This window comes from Falco rusticolus, chromosome 13, assembly GCF_015220075.1.
Source record: "Falco rusticolus isolate bFalRus1 chromosome 13, bFalRus1.pri, whole genome shotgun sequence".
Classification (NCBI taxonomy): domain Eukaryota; kingdom Metazoa; phylum Chordata; class Aves; order Falconiformes; family Falconidae; genus Falco; species Falco rusticolus.
This window is the reverse complement of record NC_051199.1, coordinates 3,058,066-3,083,135: the sequence shown is the minus strand read 5'-3', so window position 1 is coordinate 3,083,135 and position 25,070 is coordinate 3,058,066. Positions and strand designations below refer to the sequence as shown.

The window sequence follows — 25,070 nt, the reverse complement described above, 5'->3', positions numbered from 1 at the left end:
GGTCCCTCTGGGATGCCATGTCCCCACTCAGCTGTTAGTGCTGTTGGAAAGAGACGGTTCATTGCAGCCAGTTGTACGCCTCAGGCTGGGGCGAGGGGGGTGGGGAATCCCCTGAATAATAAAATTGTAAAATATTGTTTTGATTTATCCTTTTTTGTCATCTTTTAATATCTGGAAAGACTGTGTGAGCAAGAGGCCTTCATGAGTTTTGAATGACAGGTTAAAGGGCTCCAATAAAGATTAGATGGTCCACTATCTCCCAAGGAAATTGCATCAAAGTGGTTACTCCTGCTTGCCCCTATTAATTTCCTCTTCATGGCTGCTAGGAGATGCCTCATATCCTGATGCAGCAGGCAGGGGCTAAGAGGCACTTTCCATTATCTCAATCATCGCCGTGTTTATGAGACACTTAGGGTGCTTCTCTGCAGAGCCATGCCTGGGAGGTGACAGCATCGTGGGGGCAGAGCCGGCAGCCAAACAGAGGTGGGACAACCCTGTGTCTGAGGCCAGGAGCAGTCTCCCCCAGGACGTGGGGTGGGCCTGGGTGAAGTCTGGTCCCTTGGATACATGTGCCAAAATACAGACGTTCCCCTCTGCAGCCTTTGGTTCCGTAGGGGTCACCTGAGGGTTTTGTTAGATGTCAGGGCTGGATGAGCAGCCATTCGTCAGTGCCTACTTGGTAGGACCAGTGAGGTGGGGGAGGGATGAGGGACCCCATCTTTGTCACTCCACCCTCTAACTGCAGAGCAATGAGATGGTTGATTAATGAAACCTCTGCCTGTCGCTGATTAAAGCCTCGCCGTAACCGTAACTGGAGCATCTTCTCATTTATGAATTAGTTGCCATTTCCTGCTTGAATGAACTCTGAGGCCGAAGGCCGGGAATGTTATTAGCCCCAGCCCTGGGCTGCGGGGGATTAATGGCATGGACCCATAAGACACTGTCATGGCTGTCACATCAACTTTCCACTTATTCAAATTTTGCGTGAAAAAAGAAATGTGAGACCTGAGCCGTGCCATTGGGGTGGCGGAAAGAGATCTTTTGGATCAGCAGGAGGGGAACACTGTCCTGCCTCTGTGTGTCCCTGACCCCATGGGTGCTGCCAGGGAAGGGGGTCCTGCAGCTCCCGGCTGTCCCCCTGCCTGGGTGCGAGTGCTGGCCCCTTGCTCTGCCTGGCTAATTACTGTATCATTGCTGTGTGATTTCAGTGTTTTCCTGGTGGCTTCAGAAATAACTCATGGTCAGTGTGGAAAATTATGGCCATCCTAACATCACAGGAAGGTGCCACCCCATTTACCTCTGACACAAGTGTGAAGCTTTTGTGTTTGCTCTCGTGCTTTTCTTTTTCTCTCTGCCCCATTTGAAGGACAGGACCTGCTTTTGCCTCTGCTCAGGGATGGTTCCACACCCAACCGCTTTCCCCTCCCTTCTCTTGCAGCCTGTCCAGCGGGGACGTTCAAGGCCAGCCAGGGCGCAGGGGTCTGTGTGCCGTGCCCCTCCAACAGCCGCTCCACCGCCGAGGCCTCGCCAGTCTGCACGTGCCGCAACGGCTACTACCGGGCAGATTTCGACCCACCGGCAGCCGCCTGCACCAGTGAGTAACAGATCAGGGTTGGTGGGGCGGGCCGTGGGGCCTCGCTCCGCTCTGCTGCTGGGGGAGCGGCCAGGGATAAAGTCTCAATCCGTGAGCTTTTTCTTCTTGTTTTCTGCCCCTGTCCTGCTGCAGAGGGGAGCGAGAGAGCAGTTGGGTGGGCATCTGGCAGCCAGCCGAGGGCAGCCTCCACCGCAGGGGCTTAGCTGTGCGGGGAGCTGGGGTACCCTTATTGAATACCCACCCCTCTCCGCGCGGCACGGCACCGCCTCCGCGTGCTACAGAAACACCTCTTACACAGACGTGAATCCTTTCACTGCCATACTGGCATAAGCACGTGATATTGTATCACCCTTTGCTCTGCTTTCCTGGGACACCGCTGTGACACGCACCAACCGATGAGTGATGGGACAGCCCCCGCAACCCACCTCTCCAGCAGTCGTTTGAGTTTATACTTCACCCTGGCAGCGGTGGTGATGGCAGGGAGATAGTCCCCAGGATAGATTAGAATTTAAAGTTATCTGCTGTTGCTGTCTTGTTCATAGTCTTGCAGATGGAGTATTTTTTTACAGGGGGAAAGGGTGCGTTAAGCATTAGTATTCAGCACGGTGCTGTGTGCGCGATGCATCACTCTCGGCTGTCTGCCCAAAGTGCCTGGGATGGCAGCAGCAGCCTCAAGTCTGTCTTTTGGTGAGAAAAGAGCCCAAGAGAGAAGAAAGACCTGCTGTGCTCTTCAGCCTGCTGGGGACGCAAGCCTCAGCCTCTGCTCCCCCTGCAAAACATGCCGCAGGCCCTCGAATCAGCCCGTCAGGGAGCTTTAGCACAAGGATGCTCTGCACACTTGGTGCTGGGGAGTGCCCGAAATGCATGTCGGAAACGATGAAAGGATTTGCTTGTTTTGCTGGACCACTTGAGCTGTCAGATCAGAGGTAGTCAGCAGGTAGCACAACTGCAGATAATCTATATGTCTTTATTATGTCTCGTTATATAGCTGATTTACAGTATTGCTGTGCTCTAGAAATACAGTATAAAAAAGTCTATTTGCTGATTTTTATTTCTTCTCGGCGTCACTTAATTTTACAACGCTTTAATTTGAGGTGCCAGCTGTTCGCCGACAAAGTTTCTCTGTGACAGAGGCGTAAATAACAGCCTGGAGCTACAGGCGCTGCTCTGGACCACAGCTCTTCCCCAGGGCTATGCCTGCGGGTGCAGTTTCTGCCCCGCATCCCTGGAAGAGGAGGGAAGAGGCTGCACTTAAAGGGGGATGAATGTGGGGAGACAGTGGTTTGCCACCAAGCTTGGGAAGAAAGATGGTTTTCTCCCTTTTTTCTTGAAAAAAAGCTTGAAAAGATATTACCTGCTTAAGGTATGAACAGGGGGATTGGGTTAAGGCTCTGAGACAGGTTGCAGCTTTTTGGGGGTGACTTGCTATTTATTGATCCTTGTCCCCCAGCTTTTGTGAGTCCTTTGCTCTGGTTTCCCTGGGGAACTGGCGTTTTTCCCGCTGCTCCTGCCACATGTCCCCTACCACCCGTCCTGTAACCCACCTTTGACCTCTCCACTGTGTGCTAATGGGGTTTTGGGGGTGCCCTGCAGTGGGATGTCTGTGGTGTCTCAAGTCCACAAAAGCCCTTTCCAGTGAGGATGCCATGCTGGCGACTGCTCCGTGACAGGCACGTTTACCTGCTAAAGGGGAAAAGAATTAAAGGAACAGAATTATTTTCTTTTATTTTTTTTTTATTCAAAGTCTGTCATTTTCCTAGACATTTTAACAAAACTCTTTCATCTGCAGTACCCGTAGCAATGGCTCAGAGAGGCTCCTAAAGTGCCTGGCTGGCTGTGGTTATGGAGCAGGGGGAGAGGGCAGCACAGGCAGGGAGCTGGGCAGGGGTGGGCACCCATGTCCCCCACGACTGCCTGTCACCGGTGGCCAGAGCACAGTGTCAGCCGGAGGTCATCCATGCAGGGTGACCTCTCTATCCACTGGCCACATCAGCCTTGTGCTGATGAAGACGCCTCTGCCCATCCCATCCCTGGCCACTATCGGGGCTAATTTATCTGCAGCCCCTAATGATGCTTCCCAGAACACACATATGGAGGGCTCCTCTGGGATGGTTTTCCCCAAGGTGGAGCGTGCTTTGCTTTCTTAACCTTTCCTTGTGGGTCAAGTCCTCCATCATTTTTATTGCTCTCTGCATCATGGCAAAGTCCTTTTTCTTCCTTGGAAGTGCAGCACCGAGCCCAGCCAGCATGAGTAATTGATCACTTTCCTTATTTAATATAACCCAGCAGCTGGAATTTGCGGTTTTGGCTGTGGAGCCATCCTGGCTTACCCCAAATCCTTCCCCAGACCTGGGCAGACATATGTTTGTGCCTCGATGATGCTCTCCTGCCTGGATTCCTCCTGAATTGCTCCCTATGGACTCTGGCCCTGTTCTGGCAGCACTTGCAATTGGTGCTGCATTCAATTCCTGTCCTCCGAAGCATTTGCGACGGCTCCCGGCGGATTTGATCAATGCAAGTTTGATCTCTCGTCCAACATCCAAGCTGCTCGCAAACCAGTGAGCGGTGCCATCTCTCCTCTACGCTGTTAAATGCCAGGGTTCCCAACTTGAGATATCGAACTGTTAATAACTGCTTTCCATACTCTCTTTTCACCCACTGCCCCTGCGTTTCTCCCTGGTGCTGACTAAGTGATGTTTCTCTCGCTGTGATAATCTGTTTGAGGTGCTTCTCCACATGTGCACCAGAGCTATCTCGGCATCTCCTGATTGTTAAAATGGGTCCACCTTCACAGATGGATCTGCATGTGCTCCACGGTGGGGTTTTTTTGGAGACTGAGTTTCTGCCATGGGAGTCCTCATCCCCAACTGTGAAACCCCTCTCTGGCTGGTGGCACAGGTGGTTGGCATTGCTGATGAGGAGAGACTGACCCTGAATCGAGCAAAACCATAGAGACCAAATCCCTCCTGAGGCAGGAGATGATGGAGCCATGAGGTGTCTGTGTGCTGGAGCCCCTGAGGCTCCCACTGAGCCCTAGTGGGGCTGAGCGTAACGTTTTGGTCAAGGACCTGTCTCAAGCACTCTCCCTTTCCACAGGTGTCCCTTCTGGTCCCCGCAATGTCATCTCCATTGTCAACGAGACGTCCATCATCCTGGAGTGGCATCCGCCACGAGAGACAGGGGGTCGGGATGATGTCACCTACAACATCGTCTGCAAGAAGTGCCGGTCGGACCGACGCGCTTGCTCCCGCTGTGACGACAACGTGGACTTTGTCCCCAGGCAGCTGGGGCTGACAGAGACCCGGGTCTTCATCAGCAACCTGTGGGCGCACACGCCCTACACCTTCGAGATCCAGGCTGTCAATGGGGTTTCCAACAAGAGCCCCTTCCCGCAGCAGCACGTGTCCGTCAACATCACCACCAACCAAGCCGGTGAGTCCCGAGATGATGCACTGATGGGGTGGTTTGGCTGTACCCTACCAGTTGCAAGCTCCGTGTGGAAGGAAGCTCCATGTCCAAAGGCAAAAGCTCCTGGGGTGTGAGTGGTGTGTGGTGGCTGTGGGGGACCCGCACCCAGCCCTGGTGAAAAGAGGGAGGGAGAGGGATTGAGGAGGTGGAGGGGTGGCTGCACCCCAGGCGAATTGAGAGATGAGTTTTGGGAGGAAAGGGTGTGAGAACCAATATCTGTTTTTTATCCCCCTCTAGATTGCTTGAAGATGAAATGGCATTGCCATTTCCCCCCTTTTCCCAGGTGAGAGCAGGGAGACGGGGTGACTCCAGCCTTGAAATGCAGCCTGGCTGCATTACAGCACGGAGGGCGTAGCATCCCGGGGCTGAGCTCAGTCTCCGTCTCCTCTGGCACATCCCTCTCCCTTCATTTTCCTCTTGTCCCCTTTTTCAGGCTCCCCTGTCCCTTTTCCTCCCTTTTCCCGATCAGGCATCAGGAGCTGAAGAAGCAGCTCTGGGCCAAGCTGGGACGCTGGCAGGGTGGATGTGCAGATGAAAGGGAGGATCTGGTCCTGGGCTGCAATGTGGAGGATAGGGAGCAGAGGGGATGGAAACCGTCTCTTTGGACGGAGGAAGGGGATGGTAGTTTCTGCTTTGTGCTGAGCATGTAACACAGGCAGCCTTCGCCAACCCGCTCCCTTGGGAGGGTGCGGCAGGGAAACCTGGCGTACGTATTTTAGTCTCTTGCCTCTGGGGAATACAAATCTACGCTTGGTGCCTGGCTGGCATCATTGTCTCCTAAACCATGTGCAATCAAATCTGCCTCTTGCTTCCAGGTCTTTTTTTTTTGAGAGTGGGATTTTTAGGGTGGTTTCTTTGCTCATCTCCCACCCCAGGGCTGCCCAGGAGCTGGGAACAGCCTGCGCATCCGTGGCTGTCCCTCTGTACCCCACACTCCCTGTTTGTCTTGCAAAGGCTGAATATACGAACGTGGCTCCCAGTGCCACAGGACAGGCTGCGGGGTAACCTGATGGAAATGCGTCAGGTGTGTCAAGAGCAGGATTGGCGCTGTCCCTCTACAATCCCTTTGGCTTTGAAGTGGGTTTTTCCAACTGCTTTCCCCATGCAGGGCAGGATCCGGGCTGGTTAGTGCGTCCAGCCTGCCGGACTGCTCTTAGCCCCAGGTTGCCTGCGTGCCACTATCCACGCTAATGGGGAGGGGAACGCAGCAGTTAATAAAACACCAATCAAGCCAAGTGTTTAATTTCAGCCCACAAACATCTTCTTGGAGCTGATTTGGAAAGACTAAAAAAAAAAAGGGGGAGATTACATATGCTGGGGAAACAAAGGTGGTGCTGAACTATTGACATCTCCCAGTGTGGCCGCATGGAACTGTGCTCCGGCTGCCCCCAGATATTCCCTCCATGGCATGATCCTGTGCCCCAAGCTGGTCATACCAAGCTGAGCTCTGCCCTAGACCCACATGGAGGATGTATTTTTCCTGCCCAGTGCTGTCTGTACTCTGGGCATGGTGAGGAGGAGGGCAGAGAGTGCTGGCCAGGGAGCTGACCCTGTGAGCAGATCATGCCAGTGCTGCTTTGGAGAAGCTTGTGTACCTTTCTTGGAGGCTTTTGGTAGGATTAAGTGAAGGATCAGGGCTGTGTTGGCTGGCTCTGGCCCTCCCAGGTCTAACTTGGAGGGCAAAAAGCCTTTGGAAAATTGGCTCCTGGCTAATTTAGTGGCTTGGTGTCCTTGGTGTCGCTGCTGCCAGGGATGCTCAGCTCCAGTGATGCTCAGGCCCTGAGATGCTTGGCTCCTGGATGGTCAGCTCCAGGGATGCTCGGCTCCCCGGCTGGCACAGAGCAGCCCTGGGATTGCTCCAGTGTGTGTGGAGAGCGGGGCAGGGAGCAGCAGCAGTGGCGAGGATGTGCCTGGCAGCTATTTTGGGAAACCTGCTGGCTTAGCTCTGGTCTGGTGCATGAACCGAAATACTGTGGGCTGCTTTGCAGAGCAACGTGGTGTGTGGCGTAGCTGGCGGGACTGACTGGGAACACGTGGCAGGGAGGGAAGCAGGTCAGACAAGCCGGGCTCACACCTGATGCTGCCTGCATTCTTGGCCAGTGCCGAGCATCTTGCTTTCTCCGGGGATGCTGCGACAAGATGCCTGGGACCCCTGTGGTTTGCTGCCTGGGAGGTCTCAGGGACTGGAGGGATGGAGGTGCTGCCTTTGGAGCAGCCTTGTGCCATGGGCCCGAGGCGGGTGAGGAGCTGAAGGATGGTTTTAGGTTGTTCTGCAGCTGTTTGGGCTTTGGAAATAAAACTCCTGGAACACATTTGGGCACCGAGGCTGAGCGTCCCCCAAGAGCCCCTAAGCGTGGACCCAGCTGCTCCTCTGGGACAGGGCTGAGCCAAAGCTGTGCTACAGGCTTCAGCACCCTGGGGTCCCTGTGCTGGGGTGGGGTGTCCCTGCTCTGGTTTCCTGTCACTGTCCTCAGGGTGGGCAGATTTTTGCTCCTACATTCTATTACTGACAGCATGTGGGGTTGCAGCAGCGGCGGCACAGACTCCTGCAGTGCTGAGTGCTGGCTCCCTCAGGGAGGCTGTTACAGCAAAAGATGGCAAGCAGAGCTGGAGACCGCCATCGAGCCTTGGTGTGTCTCCGCTGGGGAGAGCTTTGCTGCCCTGCCCCGCTGTGGGAAGACATCCTTGGAGCAAACAATCCCAGGGAGAAGGAACGCTGAGGATTTCTAAGCCCCTAATTAAAAAGAGTAGTTTTTTTAATAAAAAAGCAGGTTTAAATACCAGAATTCCCTTGCTGGCTTGCTGCTCTGGTTCCATGTAAGCTGCTGAGATGCTGCTCTTCCCACTGCTAATGCGTGAGCTTGTCCCATGGGTTGAACAACCTCAGGCATGGGAGATGTAGGATGCTCTGTGTGCCCAGGGGATTCTCCCCCTCCCCAAGGCCCTTGGTCCTGCCCCTCTCCATTAATTTTCCCTCCCTCCCTGCTTCCTCGGCAGCACCCTCCACCGTCCCCATCATGCACCAGGTGAGTGCCACGATGAGGAGCATCACGCTCTCCTGGCCTCAGCCTGAGCAGCCCAATGGCATCATCCTGGACTACGAGATCCGTTACTACGAGAAGGTGAGCCGCATCTGCACGCCTGACGTCAGCAGCACCGTGGGCTCCAGGCCGGCAGCGGTGAGCTCGGTTGGAAACCTTGTGACGGAGGGTGGGCTCGGGGTACGTGGAGCTTTGTACCGCACTGCTGGGGAGGCTGCTCAGGTCTTGAGCTTGCTGGGAGAGGGGAAACATCGGTGAGCTCTGAGTCAGGCTCTGCTGGGAAGGGTCTGGGTGGTGGGACTGGCTCTGGAGGGTGGGACTGATGTGCCAGTTCCTCCCCTGTGGCGTCCAGCACATCAGTGCTCATTGCTGCCTTGGCTCTGGTATCTGCTAGGGTGAGCCAGGACCATGAGCCATGAGGGCAGCATCAGGAGGAAAGGAGGGGGACAGTGAGAGCTGGCGAAGGTTATCAGGGTTGTCCCTGTCCCAGGTCACTGCCTCCCTGTTGGGTCCTTTCACTGGCAGCTGTCCTTCCCCGTAGGGGACACGCTCTCGACCCTTCTGGTGAACCGTGCTGAGCCCAAGCTGTTCCATCCCTCCTGTGTCTTGCCAGCTTTAATGAATTCCTCCAAATGTGAATAATTAGATGATCTCAGCAGCAGCCCCTTCACAGCAAATCACTGGGGAACATTGCAAAAAATGAGATTTGAGATGCATGAGGTTTCCACCAAGGTTTAGCACAAGGACCTGTGCCAGCAGAGCAGGGACCACAGGCGCTGGAGCTCTCAGCAGAGGCAAGTTGCCCTTGAACCTGCTTGAGCAGGGTCTCGTAGGGTTGCGTTACAGTGTTTCTGTAACAGCATGACGATTCTGAAACGTGCAGGGACATCAGTGGTTCAAAGATGAGGAATTTGCTGCTCATGAGTGTTTTTGCTCTCGATGCTCTTACTGTTTCCCCCTGCTGCTCCATGCTCTTCGCTATGGTGGGACCGGGGGGGCTGCCTGGGAGACGTGCTCTGCCATCACATCATCCCCCCTGCTGTCCCCTGTCCCCGTCACGGCTGACTGTCTCTCTTGGCCATACCCACAGGACCACAACGAGTACAACTCCTCCATGGCCCGCAGCCAGACCAACACGGCCAGGATTGAGGGGCTGCGACCCGGCATGGTGTACGTGGTACAGGTGCGAGCCCGCACCGTGGCTGGCTACGGCAAGTACAGCGGGAAGATGTGCTTCCAGACACTGACGGATGGTGAGTCCGGGAGGGGGGGGGCAGGGAGGTGAAGGGAGTGGTTGTCTTCGCAGCAACAGTTTGGGCTCTAATTGGATTAAACAAACTTGTCTCCACAAACCTCTCTCCCAGCGGGCAGCATGGCAAAAGGCAGGTGATTTACAGCGGTGTCTTATTAATCGCCAGCTGGAGGAGTAATCTGCTTTAAATCTCTTAGCTCTGTTTTCTCCCCCGCTATTTAGCTGTGGTTTTGTCTTTCCTGCCTCCGACTGTGGTGGCAGAGCCCTCCGGCCACCAGCTGCGAGCCTGGCGCTGTTGGATGGGGAGGAGAGGAGGGTTGTAGACCCGTGGAGGAAGGGCTCCGGGATGCTCTTTCAGGGATGCTCTCCAGGGATGCTCAGAGCTGCATCTGGGCCATCAGGGAAAGCTGGAAGGGTCAGACCCATCCCTGAAAGCTGATTTTTCACCCTGAAGTGACGTGTCCAAGGGAAGGGGCCAGCTCATGATCTTCACGGCTTCTTCTGGCTTCCTTGCCAGGGTTGTGCTGTCATTTCTGGCCCCAGCCCTTCCCTGCACCCACAAACACCACATCCCTTCAGAGACTGATAACTCGTGGGAGGGTTTTACATTTATCCCAGCTTCAGGACTAATCCATAAGCCAGTGAGTGAAGCATGGCTCCTTTTGTGGTCCTTCTACCCCTGGGGCGGCTGAAGTCCCTGCAGAGAGCCCCTTCCCTGCCGCTGCTGGCGTGGTTCCCTGTTCTGCTTAGGTGACAGCCATGGGTCCCAGGCCTGCTGGCTGTCTTTCCTAAAACTTCTTCTTCCCTAAAACTGCATTGTGCTGTGCTTGCACTCATGTTGAGTGCCAGCTGGGGTGGGAAGGGGAAAACCACGCAGGGTGACTGAAGGGAAGGAGATGGTTATAATCCCCCCCCAGTGCCTCAAATACTCAAGATTAGAGAAGCGAGAAGAAAAACCCTGCCTCAAATAAGCAATTAATTGAAATTTAATAAGAATGGATAGTGTAGATTATTAAATAATAATTGATTGTTAGATGAGAATGTCTCGGGATTTAAACAGCATGCAAGAGATAAATCTAGTTGCTGGTAATTAACCGCGGAGTAGAAAAATACAGATAAAAGGGTGCTAAATGCTTTTTTTTTGGAGCAAATTTTGTTTTAACCCTTGCTTGTAGCTTCTGACACAGCCTGGCAGACCTTGCTGGGGATGGTTGGAAGAGGGGATTGTTTCTGGAGGGCTGTAGAAAGCCCCAGGAGGTGGGGTCGGCCAGATACTGCCTGCGCCGGTACCCACACTGCTAACAGGGCAGGGCAGGGGAAGGGGGAAATGGGGGGAGACACATGGAGGTTGCAGGTGACATTCTTGAATTTCCTCTAGGCATGTCCAGTCCTCCCTGTGCCACCTTGGCTTTCACTGCAGCCAGCTGCTGAAGGGCACAGGGGCTGGCCGAGGGGGTGCAGGAGGTTTGAGGGATGCTCGATGTGGAAGGGATGCTGTGGTTGCCTTGGCATTGCAAAAGGACTTGGCTCCTGCAGTCTGTTGAGATGTAAAAACTACAAGCAGACCTGCAGTGAAGGGGCTTGGGTTCTCCTGGGCCTCTCTCTCAAGGTTAAATGCTGCATGGTGGACTCTCCGGTGTCTTAATATGGGTGGACTCCTGGTGCAGCCTTCCCCAGCTGGCTTAGTTATTAATGGGATCTTTTCCTCCTTTCCTGGAACTTGTAGGAACTTGTCTGTGAGACCCCCTGTTAAATTTGGTCAAAATGGCCAACAGGTTTACATTTATTGCAGGAAGAGAAACACCAGAGGCACGGACAAAGCCACGTTATGAACCTCATGTCTTTGGGAAGCTGGGCCCGCACACATTGGTTTGACTTCATTCCCAGGACCTTCTCCTCCGTATTTTTAACCCAAAGTTTGCCTGAGCTGAGTGTGGCAATCCTTCCCTGTGCAACACGTGCCAGCTCATCGCCTGCCTCAACCAACGCTCCCACCCGGGTCCCCCTTGTCCCACCACCCTCCCATGGGAGCAGCAGCCACAGAATCAGAGGGGGTGGTACAGGACCCCTTCCCAGGAGGCTGCTCTTACTCCATGAGTGTGCAAGGGAGAATTCATCCCGTCCCTCTTCTCTTGCAGATGACTACAAGTCGGAGCTGAGAGAGCAGCTGCCTTTGATTGCAGGGTCTGCAGCGGCTGGGGTGGTCTTCATCGTCTCGTTGGTGGCCATTTCTATTGTCTGCAGCAGGTGGGTCCCCGTGGGATGCTTTATCCCTGGAAGATGGGAGGTCATGAGATGTAACTGTGACAGATTTGGGGTAGGAGGGGGACCCCCATAGCTGGAGGGAGCGCTGAGCTGCCATCATTTGCTGTGTGTTGCTGGCAGGCGAGCGGTTTGGGGCTTCTGCCAGCCACTGGTCCCTCAAGCCTGGCTGTTTTCTCCCCTCTTCTTCCAGGAAGCGCGCCTACAGCAAGGAGGCAGTGTACAGCGATAAATTACAGCACTACAGCACCGGGCGAGGTGAGTGGGGGAAAAACGGGTAGGGGAGACACTCCTAAACCTGCATCCGGCATGTGCCCCACTCCTCCACCTTCAAATGTGCACATCGGGTGATGAAAGTCCCATGGGGCAGATGGAGAGGACCATTGGGTGGGAGTAGAGATGTCCACAAGTGTGTGTCAGGGCGTTGGGGGGGGTTTTGCAGTGGTGCAGCATTGTGGGTGGGAAAAAAAGAACAACAGGGGGGATTTGGGGAATGAGGATGGATTTGGGGTGACCGGAGGATATAAGGGGTAGCGGGGGATGTAGGGGGACAAGGGATGGGGAGTGGATGCTGTGAAGACTCCCATGGGAGGAAGGGAAGGAGGGAAGCGGTGTTCAGAGGGAAGATGAGCTCCTGTTCTCCTGCCACAGGCTCTGCCCTGGCCAGGATCAGTGCTGGGTTGCTCTTACTGCTAAAGGGACTCTGGATTTTGGGAGCATGGCTGGGGAGTGGGGGCTGGTGGCCAGCATTGCTGCTGTTCTGGCTGCGTGGCTGATGCCCTGCACCCTGCTCTGGGAAGGGTATGTGGCCAGTGACTGGGAAGGTTTAACTGGCTTTGGGCTGCTGATCCCCTTGGCAAACAACTAGGAGAGCCTGAGCTTGAAGGGCCTTTTCCTCAGAGATCTTTGTGGTTGGTGGAGCTGTGCACCAGAATAAATTGGAGGTGTCAGCGGTGTATAATGCTTGCTCCGGTGCCCCTCCAGCAGCCAGTGAGCCATTGTGATTGCTGTAAATGGTAACAAAGCAGCAAAGCAGCAGCTTCAAGGGCTGAGGAGTTGTCACCCAGTGCCTGCAGGCTCTGTGCCTCATCCCCACGGGACGTAAATCCCTTTCATGCTCTCCTAGAGTTGCCTCCCAGGTGCAATTTGCTGCCTTGCGGGAAGAAACCGCCCCTGGGTCCTGAGCACTTGCTTGGGGAAAAGGGATGGTGGTGGGATGCAAGGATGGGTGAAGGATGGCTGGAGAAGGAGGAGGAAAGGATGGGTGAGCAGAGGGGAAGGATGGAGATGGAGCGATCTGCCTGGCAGAGAAAAGCAGAGAGGGTTTGGATGCAGCCAGGAGAGCCCAGGCAAGCAGCAGTGCACTGAATCTCTTTTGACCTTCTTGGCTTCGTACCAACCCCTTCCAATGTGATGGCAGGGCTGTGGGGGGCTGTAAACCTCCAAGCAAACCATAAACTGTTTTCCAAACATCACCAAGTGCTACTTAAATATGATGGACCTGTGCTTTTCATCCCTTTTTTCTCTACGTTTCTGCACCGTGGTTGGCAGAAGATTTATCTGATGCCTGATGGCTAACCCCCTGTTGGGCTTCAAGTGGACTCCTCTTGTGTTCCCTCTGTTTTGAAACACTCACCCTGTGCGCATCCCTAGCTTGCCCCAAGCACCCCAACCCCCAGGGTGCTCAAACCAGGTGGGAAAGCAGTGGAGCGTGTGTCTGTCTGTAGTTTGTAAAGCTGGGCGAGGTGAGGATCGGTGCCTGAAAGCTGGGGGTCCTGGGGGGACACAGCAAAACCCTTTCAAGGTTAGCAAGCCTCCAGGTGCTCGGTTATTGTAGACGTTTGAGCAAAACAGGTGGGAAATTTGTGGCAAGCGACTAATGGAGTAATGAGTGCATCCACTGAAACAAATGACCCGCACGTTTAGCAGCATGGCAATTACAGCCTCCCTGGCACAGATCTGCTGTCCCTCCCGAGAGCCCCCCGGGATCGCTGGCTGCCTGCTGCCACAAGGACTGCCCCAGGTGGGCTTGGGGGTGAGCTGGGGTCTCTCAGCTTGTAATTTCTCGTGTTTTATCTCTGCCACTGCTTCACCAGGAGCTTTGAGATCGGGGGAGCAGGGAAACGTCCCGTTGAAGCAGCAGCAATTCGGCAGGCAAGGGTTTTTCTCTCTGCTGATGATATTTATTCCCAAGGAAAAACGGTGTTGGAAGGAATCTAACTGTGGAGTCAGGGTTGCAGTGCAGAGCGCTTCGACTTTAGAGGAGTGATAAAAAATTTGCCATCGTCTGTGGTAGTGATAAGTGGCCTAATCTAGTTCCTAGGAGTATCGGGGCGATTTGAAGAGTGCAAAGCTCTCTCTGCAGGTAGGCTCAGCATGGCTTGCCCTTGATGTGGCACTTCGGGACCCAGCATTTTGTCCAGCTTTTGCCAGGAAGGTGGTGAGCCAGTGGCTGAGGTTTGCCGAGATGGGTAATGGGTTTAGGTGCCCTAATCCTGCTTGGTTTGGGTGGGATGAGGATTAGGAGGGAGCTGAACCTGGTGGTTACTGAGCCAGCACGCAGACCCTGGGGCACATCAGAGGGTGATTGAAAAACAGCCTGTGTTGACAGTGGGCAGGAAACTTTGGCACTGTTGTCTTCTTTATTTCTTCAATATTTTGATCAGTGAGTCAGTCTCGGTTACGATCCTGTAAATCCCTTTGTAATCCTGGCTGGAGCATCAGCTGCTCTTGTAAAAAAATTTATGGGGCAGTTAAAGTGTATGAGACAGAGCCGTAAAAGGATTTATGAACTGGGAGATGCACAGATGGCTTCATTGCAGCCTTCCCTGCCCGCCTCCAAGGTGCAAAGCTTTTGCCCCCAGCACCCCTTTGGGGGATGCAGATGCTCCTGCCTGGTCCCTCCTGAGTCCCAGCTGCCCCACAAGCCGTTCTCCCTCAGTGGCTGTTTTGCACTGGCAGTGCCCCCCTGCGAGGCTTTCATGCCTCCTCCCAAATTACTTGCCGGCAAAATTGCAAAGCAGCTGGGAGCCGATTTGTATTCCCAGCGCAGAACCGTGCAGAGGCGATGCTGCGGTCCATGCGTTTGCATGTTGCCTCTCGGAGGGCTCTGGGAAGCACCGGGGTGATGGGATCGTGGCCCTTGGTGAGGTCCTTAACAGTGTGATCAAGTGCTGTTCATCACCATAAGGGCAGCTGGGGAGGAGGACCAGGCAGTAGTGTCCTTCCTGGTCTCTAGAGATGACCTTGAGGGGCTGCTATGCCATTCCTGGCCCCCTTTTTGGGTGAGAAATGGCATGGGAGGCTGCACCCCCACAGAGGAGCCACAGCTCCTTCTGGGTCCCCTCTGGGAACTGTGCCATAACACCAGTGCCCCACTGAGCCCCGGGGATGGCAGTGGCCACGCTCTGCTCTGTGGCCATGCCACCCGGCAGCTCTGCAAGCCCCAGGGCATCCAAACACAATGTCCACAAACCCCATCTGGGGAATCCGGGCGCCCGTTTTGGTTTTTTCCCCCCATTTGAAAAGGGCAAGAGCCCACACGCTGCATCTCTCTGCAGCGTGGCCGGATCCTGCTGCCACACGTTGCCCCCGTGCAAGGCACGACATACTTGTCATGGAGGTCGGCCAAGCCATATTTTATGGCTCCATACAGGTTGCTGATTATAATTGCTGCACTCTGTCAATTTAGTGGCCGCCACAAAGCTATCAGAGGCCTTTTTGGGTAAATAAATATTTCTTCAGTAATGCATGGAGGCTCGTAAAGCCCTCGCTGTAAAGCCAGCTAATTGTAGTTTAGGTCTGTAACTGCTCCCCATTGCCGGGGAGGAGGAAGAGGAAGGATAACGGCGGAGGAGTGGAGAGCAGAGAGGGAGAGGAGGGGATGCAGGGTAGAGTCGAGTGGAGCAGGGGCATCAAAGAGTACGGTAAGCGTTTGTGGAAGTGGTGCAGGTGAGCACAGCGATAGAAGCCATCTTAACAGGCACACAGAGGGTGTCAGGACATGGGGGTCTCCAGTTCTCGGCCATGGCACAACTGTTCCTGGTTTCCCTCCCTTTTGCCATTGCTCCCATATTTCCTGCAACAAGGGTCTCCAGGGATGAAGATCTACATCGACCCCTTCACTTACGAGGACCCCAATGAGGCAGTCCGAGAGTTCGCCAAGGAGATCGATGTATCCTTTGTGAAGATTGAAGAAGTCATTGGAGCAGGTGGGTCTCACCGTGCCCTGCTGCCCGTCCCTCCCTGCCTCTCTGCCACTCCTGCGTGGCCAGACACCCACCTGGAGCAGTTTTCTGCAGGTGCACATGGGAAACCCTCAAGGAAGCCTTGAGACATCAGGCTTTCCTGGGTTTGTGATGGGTTAGGGTGGACAAAGGTTGGTTTCTGCTCTCGGAGTTCCTCTGAGGTGTGAAAGGCTCCATGAATGTTTGCTGCGTGACTGTGGGGCCCCTTGGGATTTCCTACTTGGCTTTTCCATGAGGTAACAAGAAAAAGCCAGATCTCTCTAGTCTGTGCCATATTTCCATCCATATGTATATATACACACGCGTGCACGTATCTGTATGTCATCTGTGCTGCTTTTATTACAATTTTTAAATAACTCTGTCATACTGGTAGAAGAGAAAGTGAGAAGCCGGGGGGAAGCTGCAAAGAAGCAATGAGCTAGTTCGGTCGGGATCAAGTTCAGCAATGTATCAGCTGCCCTTTGCTGCTCATCAAGGCAAAGTGGCTGCAAATGTGGCTTAAATGTAATCCCTCCACAGGCAAATTTTGCCTTGGTGAAGGGAAACCTCTCCTGCTGAAAACGAGAGGATGCTTTCCCCTGTATTTTAAATCAGAGGGCAGCAATGAAAACAGCCCAATTATTTTCCATTTCGAGATAAGGGATGTGCAAAAAGGCAACCGAGATCATGAACGCCAGCACCCTCTATTTGAGCTAGTTCTTCAATGCTGATGCTTTTGCTCAGCAAATCCTTCTTGCGGGGGTTTGCAAGAGCGGCCCCAGCCTCTGCTTCTGTAGGTGCTGGGCTCTGTCACCTTGGAGAAGGTTGCAAGCCTAAACATGGCATCAGTAGCAGACTTTGCCCCTTCTAAAGAGGACAAGCAGGTAGATTTGTAGAGGAGAACGTTGTTGGAGGGTTAACTGGCTGACATTTCTTAGCCGGATGGAGATGAAGCCGCTCAGGGTACCATTACTCTTTGCAATGTTTCATGTGGAGGAGGAGGTGGTAGCGGATGGTTTTCCACTTGCAGGGGAGTTTGGAGAAGTATATAAAGGGCGCCTGAAGTTGCCTGGCAAGCGGGAGATCTACGTGGCCATCAAAACGCTCAAAGCTGGCTACTCCGAGAAGCAGCGCCGGGATTTCCTGAGCGAGGCCAGCATTATGGGGCAGTTTGACCACCCCAACATCATTCGGCTGGAAGGGGTGGTGACCAAAAGCCGACCGGTCATGATCATCACAGAGTTCATGGAGAATGGGGCCTTGGACTCTTTCCTGCGGGTAAGACGATCTGGGGCCCTGTGGGCTGCTGTTCGGCTGTGGGATTTGGGAATGAGATGTTGGCATCCAAGCCTGTTTCTGTAGCTTGGGAGCTGGTTGCAGTGTGCTGTACGCCCCCGAAACACGTGTGTTCTGGTGCTGGCATACCTCTGCTTTAAGCCGGCAGGGCAGGGCAGCTGGGTAGTCCTCTGGGGAGGTCCAGCATCCTCCCAGGGTTGGGGGTAAGCGGCTCTGGTGCCATGGTGGGCTCTGAACACTCACCCTGTTGCCTGCTCTTTCTGATCACAGCAAAACGATGGGCAGTTCACAGTGATCCAGCTGGTGGGGATGCTCAGAGGAATTGCTGCTGGGATGAAGTACCTTGCAGAGATGAATTACGTGCACCGAGATCTGGCTGCCAGGAACATCCTGGTCAACAGCAACCTGGTGTGCAAAGTGTCCGACTTTGGCCTCTCACGCTATTTGCAGGACGATACGTCTGACCCCACCTACACCAGCTCCTTGGTATGTACCTCTCACAAGTTTTTGTCTTGCTCAGCATCCCCTGCTGCCAGCTAGATGTGGGAGAAGGGCGCTGGACGTATGCCCCGGAGCTTCTACCATGGGTGGGAGCATCTCAGGAGGGTTCCCACCACATAGGCTCATGGCCCAGAGACTCTGGCTGTGGTTCCCACCCATCGTCCTTTTTTTACTCCTTTCTCTTCCTCCCTTTTATGAGTTTTCTGCCTCTCTCCTCCCTCAAGCACCTTTCTTCCCTCGGTGGTTTCCAGATAAGCCTCTTCCCTCTCCTTCGTGGAGGGCGGGTGCACAGAGGAGTCCCTGGAGAGACAGGGAGATCACAGCATCTGCTGCCAGCACAGCGATGGTGTTTTAACTCCCCCCAGCGCTCTAGGTCTGGTCTGCCTTTCTCTGCTGGAAACTTGTTCCAGGCATTAACTAAAGAGGCAAGCCTAATGGGAGCTCCGCTGTTCCCCAGCCACCCTTCTCGTCCTTAATTAACTCATTCATAGGTAATGGCAGCCTGCTCTCCCCTCGCTCCCTGCCACCCCAGGGGACCCCTGGCTCCCCACCGTGGCCATCCTCATGCCAGTGGGCTCGCAAGACCCTTGGTGGTGTTAAGGATGATCAGAGGAGAAGGCGATGAGCAACCCGTTGGCCTCATTGCATTGATTAATTAAAAGATCATGCGCTGGGTGCAAGCACAAGGCTGCACTGACTCCTGCAGAAGCAGTTTCTTGGGCTGCTGAGCTGTGCCCAGGCACTGGGGCTGTCTCCAGCCTCCAAAATGCAAAACCCATGGACACGCCTTTAAGGCTGACTTTGGGGTTTGGCCCAGCTGCAGCCCCTTGCTCTTGCCCCCCAGCTTGTGGGACATTTCCCCCACGCTAGACCTGCCCTGCTCCCTGCCCAGCCCTGTCCTGCAGGCACTGGCCTTTGAGCAGACACCCATTATTTATTTTTTGTTCAAAGACCCCCAGCAGTAGCTGCTGGGATGAGGCATGAAGTAGCCTTTCTCCCACCTTTAGAGATAAAAGAGATTATTTCATCTGTGTTTTTATTTAATTTAGGCCATAATAGATCTCCCCAGCAGCTGGGAAGTGATGCTGTGCCTGCGATTACATCACACTGCCTCCCACAGCAGGTTTTTAGCTCTGGGGAAAAGGCAGGAAAAACAACCTAGCAGTTAATTTCTTCATTTGTAGTTATTCAAATCAAGTTTTTTGCCATTCATCCTTCAAGAGCATCTGACGCTTCATTGGGAAGGCTACGGAAAACAATTGCGCTAAATGATTTACAGTGCAATTCTGCCCCAAGTAAATACCGTGCATGTCTGTGGTTTTCCTTCATCCCGTGGCTTTTTTTGCTGTTATTTCAGCGTGCTTGCCCAAGGAGCAGTCCCTCTGTGCATGCTGCCTCTCTGCAGCATCCCTGCCCCCTTGGCATGGCCTCCAGCCCTTCCTGTCTCGCCAGGAGCTGGGACCTGCCCTGGCTTGATGGGATGGCTTGAGATGCTGAGCCTGATTCTGAGCTTCTGGGAGAAATGTGAGGCTCTCTGCCAGAGGCACTTTCCTATGCCAGTGCTTTCCAAGTCTCCTTTGGGGCTTAAAGGTGTTTTGCTTTTTGCATCCCACTCCAAAAGTGGAGCTGGAAGGACCATCCAGCAGCTGTGGAAGCCCAGGTGATGCTTAGAGGATGCTCTTTGGTTAGACCTCGTTTCCATTGAAGGTCAAGGGATGGGGATACCTGTGGCTGCTTACCTGAGATGAGCACTAGTGGCAGTCCTACATAGTCCTTATCACCTGATGTCTCCCTGGGAAGGGACCTGGGGACAGGACACCCATGTGCCGGCTCTTGCAGAGCGGCCAGAGTGGGGAGGTGCCACCTGAGTGGGGTAAACCCTTTTGTTTAGCTAAGCCCTTTGTGCAGGTACAAGACACGTTTGTGGAGGTGGTTTTGGCTCCTGCCTCCTCTTCCCATCGGGTACTGCCGGCCCACTCCTCAGCGGGGTCCCCAGGGACCAGTGCTGTGTGGGATGGCTCCAGCCCTGGGTCGCGGGTGTCCAGGCTCCTCTGCCAAGGGAGCCGTTTCTCAGCTGCTCTCCCATTTTCCCTAGGGGGGGAAGATCCCGGTCAGATGGACGGCGCCGGAGGCCATCGCCTACCGCAAGTTCACCTCGGCCAGCGACGTCTGGAGCTATGGCATCGTCATGTGGGAGGTGATGTCGTTTGGGGAGAGGCCCTACTGGGACATGTCCAACCAAGACGTAAGCACTAGGGGTCATCCACACAGCTCTGGGGCGGTGGGGGGGGCCTGTTCCCCAAAGAAAGCCCTGCCTGAAGGGCTGTCTGCTCCTCCCCAGAGCCTCGGCAGTGCTCCGTTTTGGAGATGAATCAGGCTGGCGAGTGAGAGGATGCAAGGAGGGAAATTGGGAAGAAAAGCCAGTGGGCTGGTAATTGGACTTCAACAAGCTGCAGGGCCTTTGAAAATGTTCAGAGGGTTTACAAGCGGGGAAAGAGCTTTGGTAGTTGGACTGCTGTACTCCGATGCGATCTGCCGAGATAATGAGTGGCAGCTCTCCGCCGGGAGGAACTGCAGTGCGCAGAGCATCAGAGTGGAGATTAACCTCCGAGAGCCCCGGCTCCGACAGAGCTGGGAGCATCTCCTCCTGCTCCCTTTGCTGATGATCAAATGGGCTGGCAGCTGCCTTCCCGGCCTGCGGCAGGGCTGCCTGCAGCACCTCTGCCCACACAGGCAGCTCGGCTCGGAGAGAGGAGCAGTGGGGGGGCTCACCCCCTGCCGTGGCTGTGGTTTTCCCTCCACGAGCTCCCCGAGTCCCTTGTCCTCACGTGCTGCTTTCTCCCCTGCTGCTCTGCAGGTCATCAATGCCATCGAGCAGGATTACCGGCTCCCGCCGCCCATGGACTGTCCCGCCGCCCTGCACCAGCTGATGCTGGACTGCTGGCAGAAGGACCGCAACACCCGACCGCGCTTCACCGAGATAGTCAACACCCTCGATAAAATGATCCGCAATCCGGCGAGCCTCAAAACTGTGGCTACCATCACCGCTGTGTGAGTCTCCCAGCACGCGGAGGATGCTCTTGTGTCAGCATCCCAAGCCGCAGCGAAAGGCTCCCTGAGCAGCGTGTGCTGCCGGGGGAGGGACAGGAATTCATAAATCATTTGCCAGGTGCCGGGGGGGGGGTGTGGGGTTCTGTCTTTGCTCTGCCTGACAGTCAGACAAAGAACATGTAGTTTTCAGTCAAGCAACAGCAATAATTCTTTGCTATTGATTCTTTATGGTGTGTGACGGTACAGGCTCAGTGTCTGCTCTGCCAGTGCCTCCGTCCCTGTGGCTCCCGCGGCTGGATTACAATGTGCGGGGTTGCAAAGCGCTGCTTGGCAGAGCGGTGTTCCCATGGGACGGGCCTTCCTTGTGGCCTTCCATGTCTCAGGCATGTGCTGGGAGCAAGGCAGTGCCGAGGGGAGCTCAGGGGCATGGAGGGGTGGGTGGGGGAGCGCGTCAGTGCACCAGCTGGGCTCACGTGTGGCAGCCCCTTGGCACCGGCGAGGCTTGTCCCCAGCGGTGTGTCCTGTTGCAGGCCTTCTCAGCCCCTCCTCGACCGCTCCATCCCCGACTTCACTGCCTTTACCTCAGTAGATGACTGGCTGAGCGCTGTGAAGATGAGCCAGTACCGGGACAGCTTCCTGACCGCTGGCTTCACCTCCCTGCAGCTGGTTGCCCAGATGACATCCGAGTGAGTTGGGTGCCGTGCCAGGGCTGCCCAAAAGCTGGGTGCTGCCTGGGACGGGTTGGGGTTGCAGGGAGGTGGGAAGGTCAGTTCAAGGCACAAAGGAAGGGTGTGAGCATCCATCACACTGGTCAGCAGAAGCAACTGAGTCTGGAGGTGGCTGCGTTTGCCATCCAGGGGTTAGCGTGTGGGTGTCTCGCTGATCGGGGTCCCAGCTCGCCCCCAGTGATGCTCACAGGGCTGAGCTTGGGCTCTGTGGCTGTTCCTCTGCTGGAAGGTGTGGAGCAGCTGAGCTTACATCCCTCATCTCGCTTCAAGACAGCAAAACAGATGTAAAGCCCTCAGCTGCCCATTGATACTCCTCCATCTGTCTGCTTTCCAGAGACCTCCTGAGAATAGGGGTGACTTTGGCCGGGCACCAGAAGAAGATCCTGAACAGCGTCCAGTCCATGCGAGTACAGATGAGTCAATCTCCGACCTCGATGGCATGACATCCCTTGTTCAACGGGGAGGGGATGGGGAGGGCATGCAGCAGAGGGGCAGATGTGGGAGGGGAGGAACTGACGGGCGCTGCAGGGAGCATTTGGAGAGGTGCTGCCGCTGCCCGGGGACTGTGACCGCAGACGAAGGATGTTCCTGGGACTCATCTCTAACTGGTGACTTCCGTTCCTCACCAACAGAAGCACACTTACCAATGTCATGGGGAACAGCGTATAAATACATATAAATATGTACAAATCATATATTTAAAAAACAAAACAAACAAAAAAACCCAACACAAAAAACAATGAAGACAAACCAATGTGTGTTGGGGAAGCAAACCCAAACCCTAGAGACCAGACTCCAATCCCACCACCACTGAGCAGTGGTCAAAACTGAGAAGGAGGAAGGGGCTGTTGGGGAAGGGAGAGGCATGAGATGGAGCATCCCGTCCGGACAAACCACCTTCCTTTTCTTCTTTCACCCTCCCTCCCTGCCCTGGCTCTCCCTGCTCACCTCGCTCCCCTCTCTGCTCATGAACCGGGTGGAAGTGTCCTCAGACGTCTCCGCAGCTCCCTGCCATCCTACCCGGGTGCCACTCCGGCAACTACCAAAGGACTTCGCTGACCACTGCATGGGGGTTCCGACTCAGTCCAGTTAATGTCTTCATATTGAAGAAGAGATGTACCTTCAATAGAAAACCTTGGTTTGGTTTTGGTTTTTTTGGGTTTTTTTTCTCTTTTGCTTGCATTTTTTTTGCAAAAAGGAAAAAAAAGGATTAAAAAAAAATAATAATCCATCCTGGAAAACAGAAAGAGGTGTTCCCGTGTGTGTGTGCGCTCGTGCGCGTGTGTACGTTGTCAACCTACCGTGGACTCACTGCTTGTCCATAACCGAAGATCACCGCTGACCCTGTGGCCAGCAGCCGGCCGGTTCCCAGCCCGGGGTGGGGGCGTGGGATTGTACCCACAGCCCCCAGGAGCGGGAGGTAGCAGGGAATTACCCGGCGGCATAGCAAGTGCTCAGCCTCCTGCAAGCAGGGATGAGAGGATGCCAAGGGCCGGCCAGCGCGGCAGGGACAGGATGGGACCAGAGGAGCCGCCGCCTGGTTGTGACTGGGTTGGTGTCTGCTGGAGAAGGAGGAGAGATGCTCTGGGAAACAGACTGCTAAGGCCTCCAGAGCCTCGGCGATGCGCAGAAGATGGCTATGGAGAACTTTTTTTCCCCCCATCTTGTGGACCTGAGGATTTTGATATTGATTTACAGACTTAGTTTTCATGGCTTCAGAGGTAGGTCCATTTGTCTCGTGTGCCTTTCTGTCCATCCGTCCGTCCTTCTCGGTATTTTTCTGCTCGCTTTCTTAAAGCCTCTCCCCGTGATTGTTTCCCTGTTTAATTTGTTTGTTTGTTTATTTGTTTTTTGTTTCACCATTGGTCTCCTTTGCAAATTGATCTAGTTAAAATCACTAGACGCGTGTCAGTGTTTACACAGAATATTGTAAGACTGGGCAATCTAACATCCCTCTGTGGATCGCACTGAGAGTTTATCAAATGAATGAACTCTTAATAAGGCTTTTACTTAGATGATTGTGTGTGAGTTGTAATGATCCATCACCGTGCTCTTGCAGGCACCGTGCTGGCAGCAGGCAGCACCCATGTGGCAGGGGGAGCGGTGGTGCGGGCGGGCTGCCCAGCCGTGCCTCAAGGGCTGCCAGTTCTTGCCGTAATTTAGTGGTGTGGTGGCTCATACGTGTCGAGAAACTCTCCGTCCTCACACATCCATCCCCACCGTGGGGATGCCCCAGGGATGCCCCAAGTCCAGCTGTGCCGTGGGGATGCTCCACATCCATCCACACCATGGGATTGCTCCACATCCGTCTGCACCATCGGATTGCCCTACGTCCATCTATGCCACAGAGATGCCTCACCAGATTTGTTTGCTGCCACCGAACACAAAGGAACAAGCCCTTCCTCTGCCTGCTACCAGTGCCTGTCCTCATGTTCTGGGTGTGAGCATTGTCCCCCGTGCTGGGGCCCTGGGGGTGCTCTCTGGCTCGGGGGACCCCCGTGTGTCCCAGGGGAGCAGTGCTTGTTTTGGGAGGATGGCAGTTGACACCACCAGTAGATGAAGGACTGGTGATGGGGTGTTCTTGACACCTCCAATTTTATTTCTTTGAGTTGTCTAAGGAAGATGACCCACTGCTCTGCTGGAGAAGAGGAAGTAACAAGATGCAGGAATGAGCTTGTTTCAAATCACTGAACTTTCCCCAGAGAAAGAGGCAGAGAAAAACACCCCTTGTTTACAACAGCAGGGACTGCTCCTCATCCTGTCTGATAGACGATCGCTAATACCTCTTGGGATACTCATGGCCCAAATCTGTATTCCAGGATGTTGTCACACCGAATACAACATGCAGATGGAGTGGGTGCCGTGCATACTAATATGCCGCCTCACCACATTGATATTCGCCGGCAGTGAAGGATCCTTTGTGGGTTTTTTTATGATTTCTTTTTTATTAGAAGGAAGCTAAAGGCATTTAAAGAAACGAATGAGAGCGACACAGGCTAAATATCAAAACTCCACCTTTATGACTCCCCTGCTGCGTGTCGCCTGGTCGCGCAAGCACCTGTGAGGCAGCTGGTCCTGCAGCCCCGCTCAGCATCCTCTCTGCTCAGCACCCGGGGCTGGAAGGACGATGCGATGGCACCTTTTTAAACATAAAATCTTTAATATGAAGTGTTCAGTCTTGCCCATCCAACCCAGCAGACTGGGTACCCATGAGTGAATAAACCATGTTGTCCAGGTGCTCAGATGCTTTTGGAGATACAGAGTCCTCCTTTACGTCTTGGTTCAGTTTCCCGGGATGGACGATGCTCATCACTTCCCTGGCCCTCAGCTTGCTCATGCTGCCACACAGCTGTGGACGAAGTGCCGCTGCTCCCATGTGCATGGGAGGGTGGCTGCAGGCAGGTTTCTGGCTGGGGAGACAGTTGCGCTGCAGGCGTCGGTGTGGGAAGGAAACACATCTGGGCCCCAGGACTGCTGCCGATGGAGCAGGGAGAGGCGGAGTGGCACGGTGTTTGCACAGCGCAGGGAATGGGAGGGTTCACCCTGACCTCTTAAAACTTGTGGGATGCCTTCCAAACCCTCGTTACACCCTGATGATGGCTAACTCAGCCCGGCACTCGCCCACTCTTCTTTTTGGCTGGAAGGCAAGGA

General features: G+C 54.4%; 1 protein-coding gene across 1 annotated transcript in view; it reads left to right on the top strand.

The window, feature by feature from the left end:
• EPHB1 (EPH receptor B1) overlaps positions 1-25,070 on the top strand; it is an 85,956-nt gene that overhangs the window by 52,867 nt on the left and 8,019 nt on the right. The window contains exons 4-16 of the mRNA XM_037407055.1: positions 1,439-1,594; positions 4,691-5,026; positions 8,060-8,241; positions 9,194-9,356; positions 11,494-11,602; positions 11,811-11,875; positions 15,706-15,828; positions 16,874-17,121; positions 17,410-17,625; positions 19,736-19,885; positions 20,498-20,691; positions 21,222-21,377; positions 21,754-23,140. Coding sequence (XP_037262952.1) covers positions 1,439-1,594; positions 4,691-5,026; positions 8,060-8,241; positions 9,194-9,356; positions 11,494-11,602; positions 11,811-11,875; positions 15,706-15,828; positions 16,874-17,121; positions 17,410-17,625; positions 19,736-19,885; positions 20,498-20,691; positions 21,222-21,377; positions 21,754-21,862 — 2,207 coding nt within the window. The 3' untranslated portion in view covers positions 21,863-23,140. The remainder of the gene's footprint in view (positions 1-1,438; positions 1,595-4,690; positions 5,027-8,059; positions 8,242-9,193; positions 9,357-11,493; positions 11,603-11,810; positions 11,876-15,705; positions 15,829-16,873; positions 17,122-17,409; positions 17,626-19,735; positions 19,886-20,497; positions 20,692-21,221; positions 21,378-21,753; positions 23,141-25,070) is intronic.